This window comes from Marmota flaviventris, chromosome 3, assembly GCF_047511675.1.
Source record: "Marmota flaviventris isolate mMarFla1 chromosome 3, mMarFla1.hap1, whole genome shotgun sequence".
Taxonomy (NCBI): domain Eukaryota; kingdom Metazoa; phylum Chordata; class Mammalia; order Rodentia; family Sciuridae; genus Marmota; species Marmota flaviventris.
Genome location: NC_092500.1, coordinates 50,332,900 through 50,345,781, shown reverse-complemented (window position 1 = coordinate 50,345,781; position 12,882 = coordinate 50,332,900). Strand labels below are relative to the sequence as shown.

The window sequence follows — 12,882 nt, the reverse complement described above, 5'->3', positions numbered from 1 at the left end:
GTAGAATGAATTGAACATAACTTTCCTATGTTCATATATGAATACATAACCAGTGTAACTCCACATCATGTTCAAACACAAGAATGGGAAGTTATACTCCATGTATGTATAATATATTAAAATACATTCTACTATCATGTATACCTAAAAAGAACAAATAAAAACTTTGTTCAAAAACCATTAAATAATCTTCTGTTTGTGTTTATTATGGATTGAATATTTGTGTTCTCCCCGAATTCATAGGTATGCACTAACTCACCACAACTCTACCAGCAGCACACTGTGGTTGTATTGAGAGATGAGGCCCCTAAGAAAGTAATGAAGGCTAAATCAAATTTCAAGGGCAGGGTCCAGATGCAATGGGATCAGTGTCCTCATAAAAAAGAATCTAGGGCTGGGGCTGTAGCTCAGTGGTAGAGCGCTTGCCTTGCACAAGTGAGGCATTGGGTTCAATCCTCAGCACCACATAAAAAATAAATAAATAAAGATATTTTTTTTCTATCTACAACTAAAAAAAAAATTTTTTAAAGTCTAGACAGCTTATGATTGGTCTCCCCCCAACTCAAGGAAAATTAATGTGGGCACACAGCAAGAAGACAGCCATCTACAAGCAAAGGATAGGACCAGAAATCAATTATGCTGGCATCTAGATAATAAACTTCTAGTCTCCATAATGATAAGAAAATAAACTTATTGTTTAAGCCCCGAAGTTTATTTTATTTTGTTACAGCAGCCTGAGCAGACTAATACATTGCCCTTCCTTCTTTTTTCAGGAGAATTATTAGGGTCTAGGAGGGTAGAAGTTTAAGTAAATATAGCCATAAATGCAGCACCAAGATTATATTCAATAACTTTATAAGATTGTTGGTATGCAAAAAAAAAAAAACAACAAAAAAAACACACAACAACAACAACATAATCATCATAAAAAAGAAAACAGGGCAACCCTTTTGTGATAGGACTCTCATATGTCTATCAGAATTCATACTCACTAACAAAGCCAGATGAGATTCCTTCTCAGCAGCTGTAGGACTACAGGTGCCTGATTCTAGCCTGGCAAATTTTCATTCTCATAACTAAAATTATAGGGTGAAAATGTGAAATAGTAACAAAGGAGCTAAATTTATATGGCCTTGTTCAAGGTTTCATTTAATGAAAATGTACTCTGTACATTCTTTTTGAAATTACACATTTGAAAAGAAACATTTGAATTCATCTGATAAATCTAATTTTAAATGCCAGTCTCTTGTAGTCAATAATCCTGACACTTCTAAAGAATGCAATGTAGAAATCCTTATGAGTAAATAATTTTGGTTTTATGATGAGATTAGGGCATTCATGTCAGTCTTTCTAAATGGAAGTTTCGATATCAGTAATAGGTGATATAAATACTAGACATCAAAAGATACCAAAGAGAGAAGGTATTCACAGATTACATACCAGAATAAATAAATAATTATCTAAAACATCATCTGAAAGTTTAGCTGTTATTTTCTACTATTTTACTGCTATTTTTTAAATGTACCAACAGGTGAAAACTACATTCATTACCTGTTTCTCAAATAATGAACTATACCAAAAAAGACACAAATTCTAGTAATTTATGCTGTCAAACTGTGTGTAAGATTTTCATATTGTCTGCTGTATTCAACAGCTGTGAAAATAAATAAATTAACACTTGAACACTAAAAAGAAGAGATTTATTAATTCTATCAATTCATACAAGAAGTCTTGAATATATCTAGTGATCTAAGCATCTTTACTCAAAATTAAAAGCAAGTCTTTAAAATACATCAATATCTAATAGAAAAAGCACATTGCAATTACACTACCAACTATGAGAATAAATATGCCATTTCTCATGTTCACATGTTTGCTGATGAAATAAAGGGCAAATTTCTAGCTTCTGCTATTAAGTGAGAAAAATTTATACTAGTAGAAGGTATTAATCAAAATTATTTGCCGGCTTCAAGCCATGTCACCTCTGGGCTGTTTGACCTCCATATCTATTTCTTACTTCCCTGATATTTGGATTTTAGGGAGAAGTGCCCACCTGGCATAGAACAGGACTCTTTCTCCCTTCTTACCATTCATTTATGCCTCTAATCCCTGTCCCCTCTAGTTGATATTTTCAAGTCCCTTAAGCTACTGTGGATATCCAGGACAGCAGAAGGGGAAGTGGACAAAAGAGCAGGTAAAGGATGCCCTATGGGATTCAAAATTGTTTAACAAGTGCAAAAGGGGGGGGGGGGGGGAAGCTAACTCCTGTGAGGCTCTGAGGGCACTGGAGAAGACTTTGGCCAATTGCTCTATCATCTAGCATGAAGGTCTCCTATTTGGCCCATGCAGCATCCCACATGCACTGGACTAACAGAGTGGTGATATTCACAGAAGGTGCTTCAAACTGGGGAAGCCAGGATGCCTCCAAAGATCCCACAAATTCCACTATAATTCAGGAAAAACAGAAAAGCATTCTCTGGCTCCCAGGAAGGAGATAGAAATGATGATAGGACTAGGACCTAAAAAGGTCTGGGTGGAAGGTCACCAACTACAAGTATCTCACAAGCAGACACAACAGTGAGGTCCAGGAAGTCCAAATCAGCTGCCAGAATGACATCCAAAAGACCAAATGGGAACAGTCTAATTTCCGTGGATACAAGGGCACAATGCCCAGTCACCAAGAATGCCAAGTCCAGAGCAGTGGACACAGTGAGGGTCACACAATGAATAAAATGCCTTTCGCCCAGTGCCACCAGGATACGAAGCTTCTCCCTTCATACAAACACCACCTTGGGAATGAGGGAAGGGAAAACTCTTGAGAAATTAGAAACACTAAAAGAGTTTTAAAACTGCAGACTAAATGTGCTCTTAATTGGCAAGATCAGATGTTTTCCATTTTTGGTGGGAATAGGAGTTTAATGGCAAAGTAAAGCAGCTATAGAAAATGTTTCACTTGTATATCTTAAAAGGAATATGTAAATGTTTACACACATACACCCATCTTCTAAACCCTTCTCTCCAATCCCAAATATGTAAGCCTGTTCTAAACCAGTACTATTCAAAGTGTGGTCAATGAACTTTTTATTACCTGTGCATGGCTCAACAAGTAGGTAAAAATGAGAATTAGAATTTTCTATGGCAATCTGACATGGCCACATCTGAGTCTGTGATTGGTGTACTTGTCCCAACGAATGGGGCAGAGGCAGGAGCAGACGTGGTCAAACTTAAATGTGTAAGTTCCACAGAATGCACCATGCTGTAGAACCACATATCAGCCTGTGACTAAATGGGGAAAAATAGTCCCTCACCATGAATTGTTTATGAAGAACAAATATAGACACACATGTAGCCTAAATCTGCCATCAAATTCATTACTAATATTGGATTTCATATTTAGGATAGCAACGGTGCCAAGTAGAATAATGAGATGGAAGACTTCATACATGTATAACGTGTTCATGCCCAGGAAAGACTAAGTAACAGCAGGCTGTTTAAAACCAACCAACTTTCCATATGAGTTCAACTAGGAAAAAATGGTAACATTACCTTATATAACAGCAAGTACAATATTCACAATGCAACAGGGAATTTAGTTTCAGGAAAATAATATCAAGTCACATGAAATTAATGTTGCCAACTTAGGTGTTATTGATTTGGGGGTAGTATTGTTTTGTTACATTTTTAAAAATGTGTTTGGCTTTTGTGGTTGTGTAAGCACTGTAAGCATCAGGAATTCATACCTAGTTTTATGTTAGTATATATTTAAGTAGCATAATAAAAATAAATGAAGTTGGCAGTAGAGATCTGCAAGAATTTTTCTCTCCAAAAATGTTCCAAACATGATTTCAATTTGAAAAATAATGGTCTTTTGGATACTGTGTTGAGGTCAGAAGGCTGTGATGGAGAGAATCAGAAACAGAAAGAGTCAAAGTCCACTCAGCATTGAGCAGGACTTTTCCATCCACAGCCAGGAATGAGGCTGCAGTAGAAAGCAACTGGGCAACATTGTATGCACTGTAACTTAGTTGCATCCCTTTGTATTATTTTGTTATAAATGAGTTTTGTGATTTTGTTACTAACGTTATGTATAAAAATCCAATGGGGAAAGCACATAATTGAACTTCATTTTGAAAGGCTAACTTTTTAATGAAAATTTCCAAAATTTTTGCATAACAAAAGTTATGCAAATAATACCTTCATCCAGAGATGGCACACTAATAGAATAATGTACTTTAAGACCCTTAGTCTTCTGCCAACTTCTCACCTTTGTAATATAGCAATGTAGCAATAATAGCTTTATATAGCAATGTAGCAAGAATGGCTTTCACCTCTTAACATAATCCCAGGACATCAGTATGCCAAGAATCATCCTCCCTTTGCAAATGAAAAAAACAAAATTAAGAGGGGCTATTTATGCTTAGGCCAAATAGCCAGGAAAATGGCTGAAAAGAACTTAACCCCTATTTTCTGACTCCGAGTCTGGTGAAAGAAGTATATTGAACCCATTGACACAGTCTTTATTGTTTTCAGAAAAATAATTTTTAAAATATTACCCAATTCTACCAAGAGAAAAGACAGTTCTATACAATAATTACTACCATTTTTCTCTTTAAGTTTAAAAAATCACTTAAATTCCAATTAGTTTTAAAAGAAAAAAGATAGTGCATACACAACAAGCTAACATTGACATATGCTGGTAACCAACCATTCTAGTAGTCCTTTATTTTTTCATTATTATACCAAATTATGTTTACTCTTTCCCCTACACAGATTGGGGGTGGGAATGTATAACTTAAAAAAAAAAAAAAAAAAAGCACTATATGGTAGAAAAGATACCAGACTCTGTATCAAGATATTGAGTCTGGAGACAATACTTTAATTAGTACCTGAACTGGAGAACTAACCCTCTATATTTCCTAAATGACTGCTCACCAAATCCCTTTCCTGTGTATCTCTGCATGTCTATAAAAGGGCTACAGTCATCTATTTGACCCCCACTCATCCAAGTCTCTCTGCTTTTAAAATCTTTCCTCCTCCATGTTGCCAAGGTGATCTTTACAAGAAGACAATTCATTTTGTTACTCCTCCATTGAAAATCCTTCAATTAACTCCTCATCTCCTGCACTCTGAGCTCTAATCTGATATTTGAAGTCCTTCTGAATCCATACCTCCAAGTCTCATGTTCTCCCACCCAGTTTACCCACTCATGGGAGAAATGAATACTCACAGTCTATACTCCATATGCATGTTCATTTTCTATACTTCAGGCCCTTAAGAAATCAGTAGTGGCCTATGGAATATCTCATTTCACAATGCTTTAGAACACAGCATGTCCTTCACCTGAAATACATTTCCACAAGTCTGCACCAAGGCCTCCAAGGCTTTCCCTTCTTTTCCCTTCAAGTCTTTTTTTTTTTTTTTTTTTTTTTTTTTTTAGTTGTAGGTGGACACAGAACTTTTATTTTATTTATTTATTTATTTATTTGTGGTGCTAAGGATCAAACCCAATGCCTCACCCCAGCCCTCTTTTCAAGTCTTTTAACACTTCCTCTTGCCACCCCTTCTGATAGCTGTCTTCAGAACCTTCTTTCTCCCCACCCACCCTCAGCATAATCAGTCCCTCCTCTCTGCTTTCTTAACACTGCTCTGCACAAGAGTACAGAGGCTACACTACAGCCATCTGTCATGCCATGACTCTATAGCTATACTTAATCATCTCCCTGAAAATGGAAACCATCATTTTTGCATCCCCAGCATCCATTATGGCAGGTGGTGCTCAATAAACATTTGCTAAGGGTATGAAGTATGGCCTTGGGTGCTTTTCTTTCCACAATGGAGCTTCTTCTCTAAGAGAGTTAGGCTCTTCGAATATATCAAAGAACTTGGTCTCAGAAAAGTCTATGTTTCAGTGTACCTTTTCACAAAATGCTTTTTTATTTTTCCTGCTAGCTTATGAAGTTTGCAAAAAACAAAACTCTTATCATTTCATCATCAGAATAAACCAAGGTGTTAAACTTACGAATATCTTAATTTGATGATAATAAGAGTTGCCATTACTGAGCTCTAACTATATAAAAATACTATTATGAATTCCTTCACATTTGTTAATTTCACTTAATCCTCACATGAGAGAGATGTTACTTGTCCTTATCTTAAGAGAACAAAAAGGCTTTAAGAAGTTAAAAGGCCACAGAGCTAATAAATGCTAGAGTGGATTTAAACTCAATGCTGTTTGACTTCAAATTTTTTGTTATCAGTCACCATGCCCAGGCTAAGAAATCTCTCTAGGATACAAACCATATCTTTTCCACATTCCTCATTTGATGCTTAAAGTTTAATCACTGTTGAAATGAAGGATGATAAGAAATTACATCAGGTGCATTTTAATTGGTAGATATATTTAGACAAGATTAACTTTCCCATAAGACTGAGAGCTCCCCTTTAGCCGCTAACATGGCCAAACTAGGCTTCTTTTGCAGTGCTGGGAATTGAGCCCATGGCCTCCAGCTTGTTAGGCTGACTACACTCCCCAGCTCCACTAGGCTTTTTGAATAAGGAAATTTGTATCAATAAGTTTTAAAATTTATATTTAGAAAACTTTTCAATTTAAAAAGAAGTAGACTTAAACTTAAAAGAAAAATCAGGACTACAGGTTTTTGACTTTGCATTGGAATAATGCTCTCTGTTAGACATGTTATATTGCTATTACCTTTTTATTTTATATTACTACTATTGTAACTTAACTAAAAATAAATCAAATCTTAAATGCTTTAAACAGTCCCCTATCATGCAACATCTAATATAAACTTAAAACCCATGGTATTCAATTCTCAATTTCCTTTACTAATATGAGTGGATATTTCTTTTTCTTTAGAAAAGAACCCTATCAGTTTGCTGCAGAAGAAAGCAATTCTGAAGCCCATTTGATTGACAACTGGTAGCCAGGAAAGTTCAAATATATGGCTTTAATTAAATAAAACATTGGCAACAGAGCAAATGCACAATGGCTACTGACAACACAGTCCTTTACCCATGAAGAAACAACACCCAATTCTTCCCTTTATGGTGAATACTGTTTTAAAAGAAGAAATACTATATAACCATGCCAATTCCTTAGTGGAAAAATTCATTCACTTAGATGAGTTACATTAAGTTCAATCAGATAATTATACTTAAAATTATGTTGAAGTTTCTGTTCTTATTGTTGAAGTTAATATACCAATCTTACAAAGTCAACTTTTCAAATGCCCAAAGTATACCTTAGAAGTGTTTTCCCAATATATGTAACTAAACCAAAACTTTTCTGATGAATTGGTGAGGAATGGGTAGGTACTGGGGATTTAGCACAGGGGCACTTGCACACCAAGTTAGGTACCCAGCCCATTATTTCATCTTATTTTATTTTATTTTGAGACAGGATCTCTCATTAAGTTGCTAAGGCTGACCTCAAACTTGCAATCATCCTGCCTCAGCCTCTGGAGTTGCTAGGATTACAGGTATGTGCCATTGCACCCAGCTTCTGATGAATCCTTAATGAAAGATTTTGTGGTAGCACTAAAACTCCAAGAGAAAAAAAGTAAATGTTATAATGTTAAATTTTAAAATTCAACAAATTTACTCTTAGATTGTAACTTAGTTTCTTTTTCAAATTATCTCTTGAGAAACTGATTCCCTAATCTTGACTTTGTAACATTAAGCAAATTTATTGATTCTGAGCCTCAGACAGGGATCTAATAATACTTACCTTACAACCCTTACAGGCATGTGGGTACCAAATAATTGTACCAAATAATTTTTCATGTAAAACATTTAGGTGTGTGTGATTTCTTCTCTTTTCCCCATAGCATTTCCCAATCAAAACTCAAATTTCAAATTGGACTTTTTATTAAATAGTTTGTCGGGTAGGATCATCAGATCTTGTAATGTAGAAATTGAAACAAACCAAGGGTGTAGTACAGGCACACTTTTTAAGCCCCCTGTGCTTTCTCATAGATATTTTATAAAAAGCTCATTATTTATATCTAAAGAGATCCAAAATACAAGCTAAAAAACAGACAAAATAATTCCTACAACAAAAATTCAAAGGGACGTTCTCAAGTTCACTTGTAGACCCCCAAAACTTATGAGAAAAACAAAAAGGCAAGGTGTGGAGAACTTCAAAAATGCATATGTTTTCCCCTGGATATGCTGATGTGAAATGCATTTATCATATCTTTATAATTAGATAATATTCATATATTGTAATTATAGATACAATTTAAAAATAAGAAAAATACCAATTAATATTTTTATATTCCCCCGAAACTAGCTAGAATGTTTGCAGAGATAAATGATAATCTTCCTAACCAACTTGATTTCATAGCCTAACTACATATTATTAAGCCACAATAAACATTTACTAAGAGGAGACACACAAATTAGAAGAGAAGTTACAAAGCAAAAGAAAGGCACTGTTAATTACAGATGAACCTATCCTTTTTTACTAAGATTTTACTCAACAACTATATTCTTATAGCACATCATCAGCTAATATGCAGATGTAAAACAACCAATAAATTGCTTAATTTAATTTGATTGAAAGGGATATTAAATAGAACACTTTTGAGAATCATTTCTCCCAAACCATTTACCTAAAAGTATATTTGATAGCCTCTGAATGGATTGGGTTTAGGAGCACAAGCAGAAAATCGGGGGTAGGACAGAAAAATGTGTCCTGAATTTTAATACTATGTCACTCTACATGGGTGAATCTTAACATGGCATTTTGGAAATGACTGTATTTGCTACAATAACCCATATGTTACAGTTTCTCAGGCTTAACATTGCATGCAATAGCAATAGTTCATTCAGAATCATCCAGACAGAGGCCTTCAAAATGAACCCATTTGGAATGGCATGCAGGTACGACATGAAATTATATAGCTCATTTAAACCTCTTTTTGTTTGTAATAATACCAAGAAAGCATGTTCACTCAGCCTTTGAATCAAAACTAGCATTTTAAAAGAGAATAATGCTAAGATATAGACTTGTTCATATATGTGGTATTTTAGGAAGCTAACATCTTGTATTAATTTGTGCTATAATTCAAACAGATTTTATATATATATAAATAAAAGGTTATGCTAGAGTAGTCTCCATAATAGATTTTAGAATGTCTAGATGAAAACTGGGGTTGGGGAGAATACATAGAAAGAGCAGTGGTTATATAAGCACAACCAACCTTAGAATTTAATAGTAATATAAATTGGCCTTTCTGCATATTTTTATTGATACATTATAATTATACATAATAGTGGGATTCATTGTTATAAATTCATGCACAAAACATAAAAATATAATTTGTTTAGTCTCATTCCTCAGTATCTCTCTTTTTCTTTTTCTTTTTCTTTTTCTTTTTTTCTTTGGTCAATGGTATCCCCCAACAAAATCTAAAAAGTATTTGTTCCATGTTCATTATTTTCCTGAATGACCTGACAAATTAATCTTCTGTTTCTGTTTTAAAAGAACATAATTCAACACTGCCTAAATGTTAATATTTTAAGATCCAAGGGGAAAATCCCTACAAAATCAGACTTCAAATGCAAATAGAAAATATTGCTCAACACTCTACAATAAAATTCTTCAAAAAGGATCAGACAAGCTCAAACAGTGTCCTCTGACAGATGCATAAAAAGTCATGTGGGCATCTCAGTTTGTTTAAACACACACACACACACACACACACACACACACACACACACATAGAGAGAAACACAAACACACATACTAGGTGGACAGAAAAATTTTAAAGAAACAAAAACATCTATTTGTGTATTCTCAATAAAACAGAACCTTTTTTTACTTTTATTCTATTTATTATTATGTGGTGCCAAGGATCGAACCCAGGTCCTCGAACGTGCTAGGCGAGCGCTCTACCACTGAACCACAACCCCAGCCCCAATAAAACAGAACCTTAAAGAAAAAGAAAAAAAAAATCACAGCCCCTCCTCCTAATACTAATTGTTTGGAAAAGTATCTTATAATATGAGCAAGAAATAACTAACCTTTAAAGTGAAAAAAGACACCAAGTTAACAAACATTCCATCTCCTCCTACTGGACAAGCTAAGGCAGCCCAATTTGTGACTCAGATTTTTATGTTCTGGAGGAATTTCAGTCTTATCTCCACCAAGCAGATTAGGTGATCATCTTTCAAAGTTACCGTATATTTCTAAAAGACATACAAGTACATTTTGTCACAATCCAAAAATCTACCCACTTCAGCATTCTGATAAAACTTGTTGGCAGCACTGTAATTTGATTTCTTTTTTTATCAAATGGATACATTGAACGTCAAGTGCATTGTGACATTTAGTTGATAGTACAGACACTCCATGCTTGACAGAATGCTTTCATTTAGTGCTTTTACCTGGTTGTAAATTATTGGTACTGCTACATGCTACTTTTAAGATATGATTTACTAAAGAGAGAAGCAGAAGCATTTCTACAGCAGGGTTGCCTTTTGAGTGGGTAAACATAAGGTCACCTGTCAGAAAGTGTGCTGGAAAATGAATGCACAAATCTAATAAGGAAGTGGTTTAAAAGGGATAAATTCCCTGAGTCATTAAACAGGATGTAAACCAAAGACAGGTTGTGCCACCTAGAGAAAAACTGGAAATTGTACATTTGTTCTTATGTAGTAAGCATTATTTCAAAAGCCCAAAACTATTGGCGTGCTCAGTAACCAAGCCAGTGTCCATACCAGCTCATCAAGCTGCCAGGATTAGGTTTCCTTGAAAACTCTGCCTTTACACACCAGATTGGTTCCCCACTTTCCTCACCCACCCACCCATCCCTGCAGCACCATTTAACCTCCAGCACCAACTGTTTGCCACAACCCATGCAGAACCTACATCCTGAAAATCCCGTCAATTCTAAAACATTTTCCTCAAACTCAGGACAGCCTGAGGTAGAAGGAGCAGGGGACTAAACCTGATGAACCTTGACAGTCAGGGTCCCTCTGGAAGCTAGCAGAGACACCACACACACACACACACACACACCCTAGCCCCAGGAGGCCTGTATAGGAAATTCTGGTGCACACAGTACATCATATCCAGGTTACCAAGCTGAACTTCTGGCCAACCTATGCACGATCCAAACACCATAAAATGACCTCAACAGAACCCAGCGTTCAATGTGCAAAAGGCCCTCAACTTTCCTCTCCACAAGTCACTTAATAGCATCGTGCCCAGTACACTTATCAGGCTGAAGCACAAAAGGTCTGTAAGCCACCAGGCACAGGCACGCCTTTTATAAAGAAAATAGACAGTAATTATGAAAAGCCCGCAGTCCTGCGGTATTAACTTGACAGCGGGGACTGCGCTGAGGCATAACTCATCTCCCCAGCAGTCATTCCAGCCCCAGACCCTCAGCCAGGGAACAGTCTTCTCCTACTTCCCCTCCCCCTCCAGAAACCTTTTGTAGCGCCCCCTTCACTCCCCCATACTCTGCCCCCTCCTCCTCCTTTACGAATGCCCAGCAACTTTGCGCTTGGCAACACCATCGTAGCCCCGCCAGAGGCTGGGACACCATGAAGGCGTCCGCAAGAGGAGGAGGAAAGTTTGAAAAGTCACTTAAAGCAGTGCAATATTCCCCCCACCCCACCATCATCCCCAGCACCCACCCCACAGACAGCCGCTCGGGGCTCCACGTGCAAGCCGGCCCTGGAGAAACAGGAGTTTCCCCCACATCCTCGCCAGAAAATCTTTCCCTAAGTAAAAAGTTCCCTCTGCAGCACCATTCCTTTCCCCCTCTCCCGCCACCCCCCACCCCCCGAAAAACCTCTCAGAGTTCGCAAGACGCCACCTGGCTTCGCCCGCGGCCCCAGAGGGCGCGGCGCCCCTCCCCGATCGGCCGTGGACCGGTCTGGAGTAGCCGGGGGACAGGAAGGCACTGGGGGCGGCCCCTGACCGGGACCCCCAGCCTAGCCTTCCCCGGCCCGGTCGCCTCACTCACCTCTCTCCTGCTCTTCCGCCTGCAAGCAGATGGGGATATTCTTCTTCCAGCCCGGCATGGTGTCTGCTCCCTGCGCTCGCGATCGGGCTCGTTCTCTCTCTCGCTCTTTCTCTGGAGCTGGCCGCGCCTCCTCGCTGGCCCTCTCGGGCCGGCCGCTGCGAGAGGGGGCTGTTCAGCGGGGCTGGGGCGCCAAGGCGGCTCCCAGGCACATCGAGGCGGCGCCGCGCGCCCAGCGCTCGCCTCAAACTCGCCGGGGCTAGAGGTGGCGGTGGCGGTGGCGGCCGGGCTGGGCCGCGCCGGGCAGGGTTGGGGGGCTGCAGCAGCGGCTGCCGCGGTGTGGCCGGGAGGCCGGGCCGGGCCGGGGGCGGGGGGCCGGTGCAGGCCGTGAGCTGGGGACTGCGGAACCCCCGAGAGGTGGGCGCCGGCAGCAGGAGAGAGCTGGCGCCGCCGCCTCTTTCCCCTCCTCCTCTTCTTCTTCCCCTTCCTCGTCTCTCAGCCGCCAGCAGGTGGGACTCGGAGCCGCCGATGCCGCACAAAGCTCCGCCGGCGGCAGGACTGAGGCTGCGGGCTCCCCGGGCGCCTCTCGGCGGAGCCTCCCCCGGGACGCGCGCGAGGCTGAGCGGGCACGGAGGGGGCGCGCGCGCTCACACCCTCCGCGCCCGGGGCGGCCGGCCTGCGGGGCGCGCCCGGCCCGCCAGGTACGGAGCCTGGCACCCAGCCGCGGGTGCGGAGCCCAAGCCGCCCCACCGCGGCCGCCACTCCCTCCCGACCTCGGCCTCCCTCCCAAACCCTACTGGCAGCTCCACCGGCTTAAGCGACGACCTCGATGAAGTAGGGGGCAGTGTCCTTCCCTCTAGTCCCTCCTCCTCGCCGCTCTACCCCCGCC

The 12,882-nt window shown here is 39.6% G+C and overlaps 1 protein-coding gene across 1 annotated transcript in view; it reads right to left on the bottom strand.

Annotated features, from left to right (window-relative positions):
* The window catches only part of Grip1 (glutamate receptor interacting protein 1), a 630,091-nt gene extending 617,517 nt beyond the window's left edge, over window positions 1-12,574 (bottom strand). Inside the window, exon 1 of the mRNA XM_071609698.1 lies at window positions 11,997-12,574. Within this exon, the coding sequence (XP_071465799.1) occupies window positions 11,997-12,054 (58 nt within the window). The 5' untranslated portion in view covers window positions 12,055-12,574. The remainder of the gene's footprint in view (window positions 1-11,996) is intronic.
* Window positions 12,575-12,882: the final 308 nt, after the last annotated feature.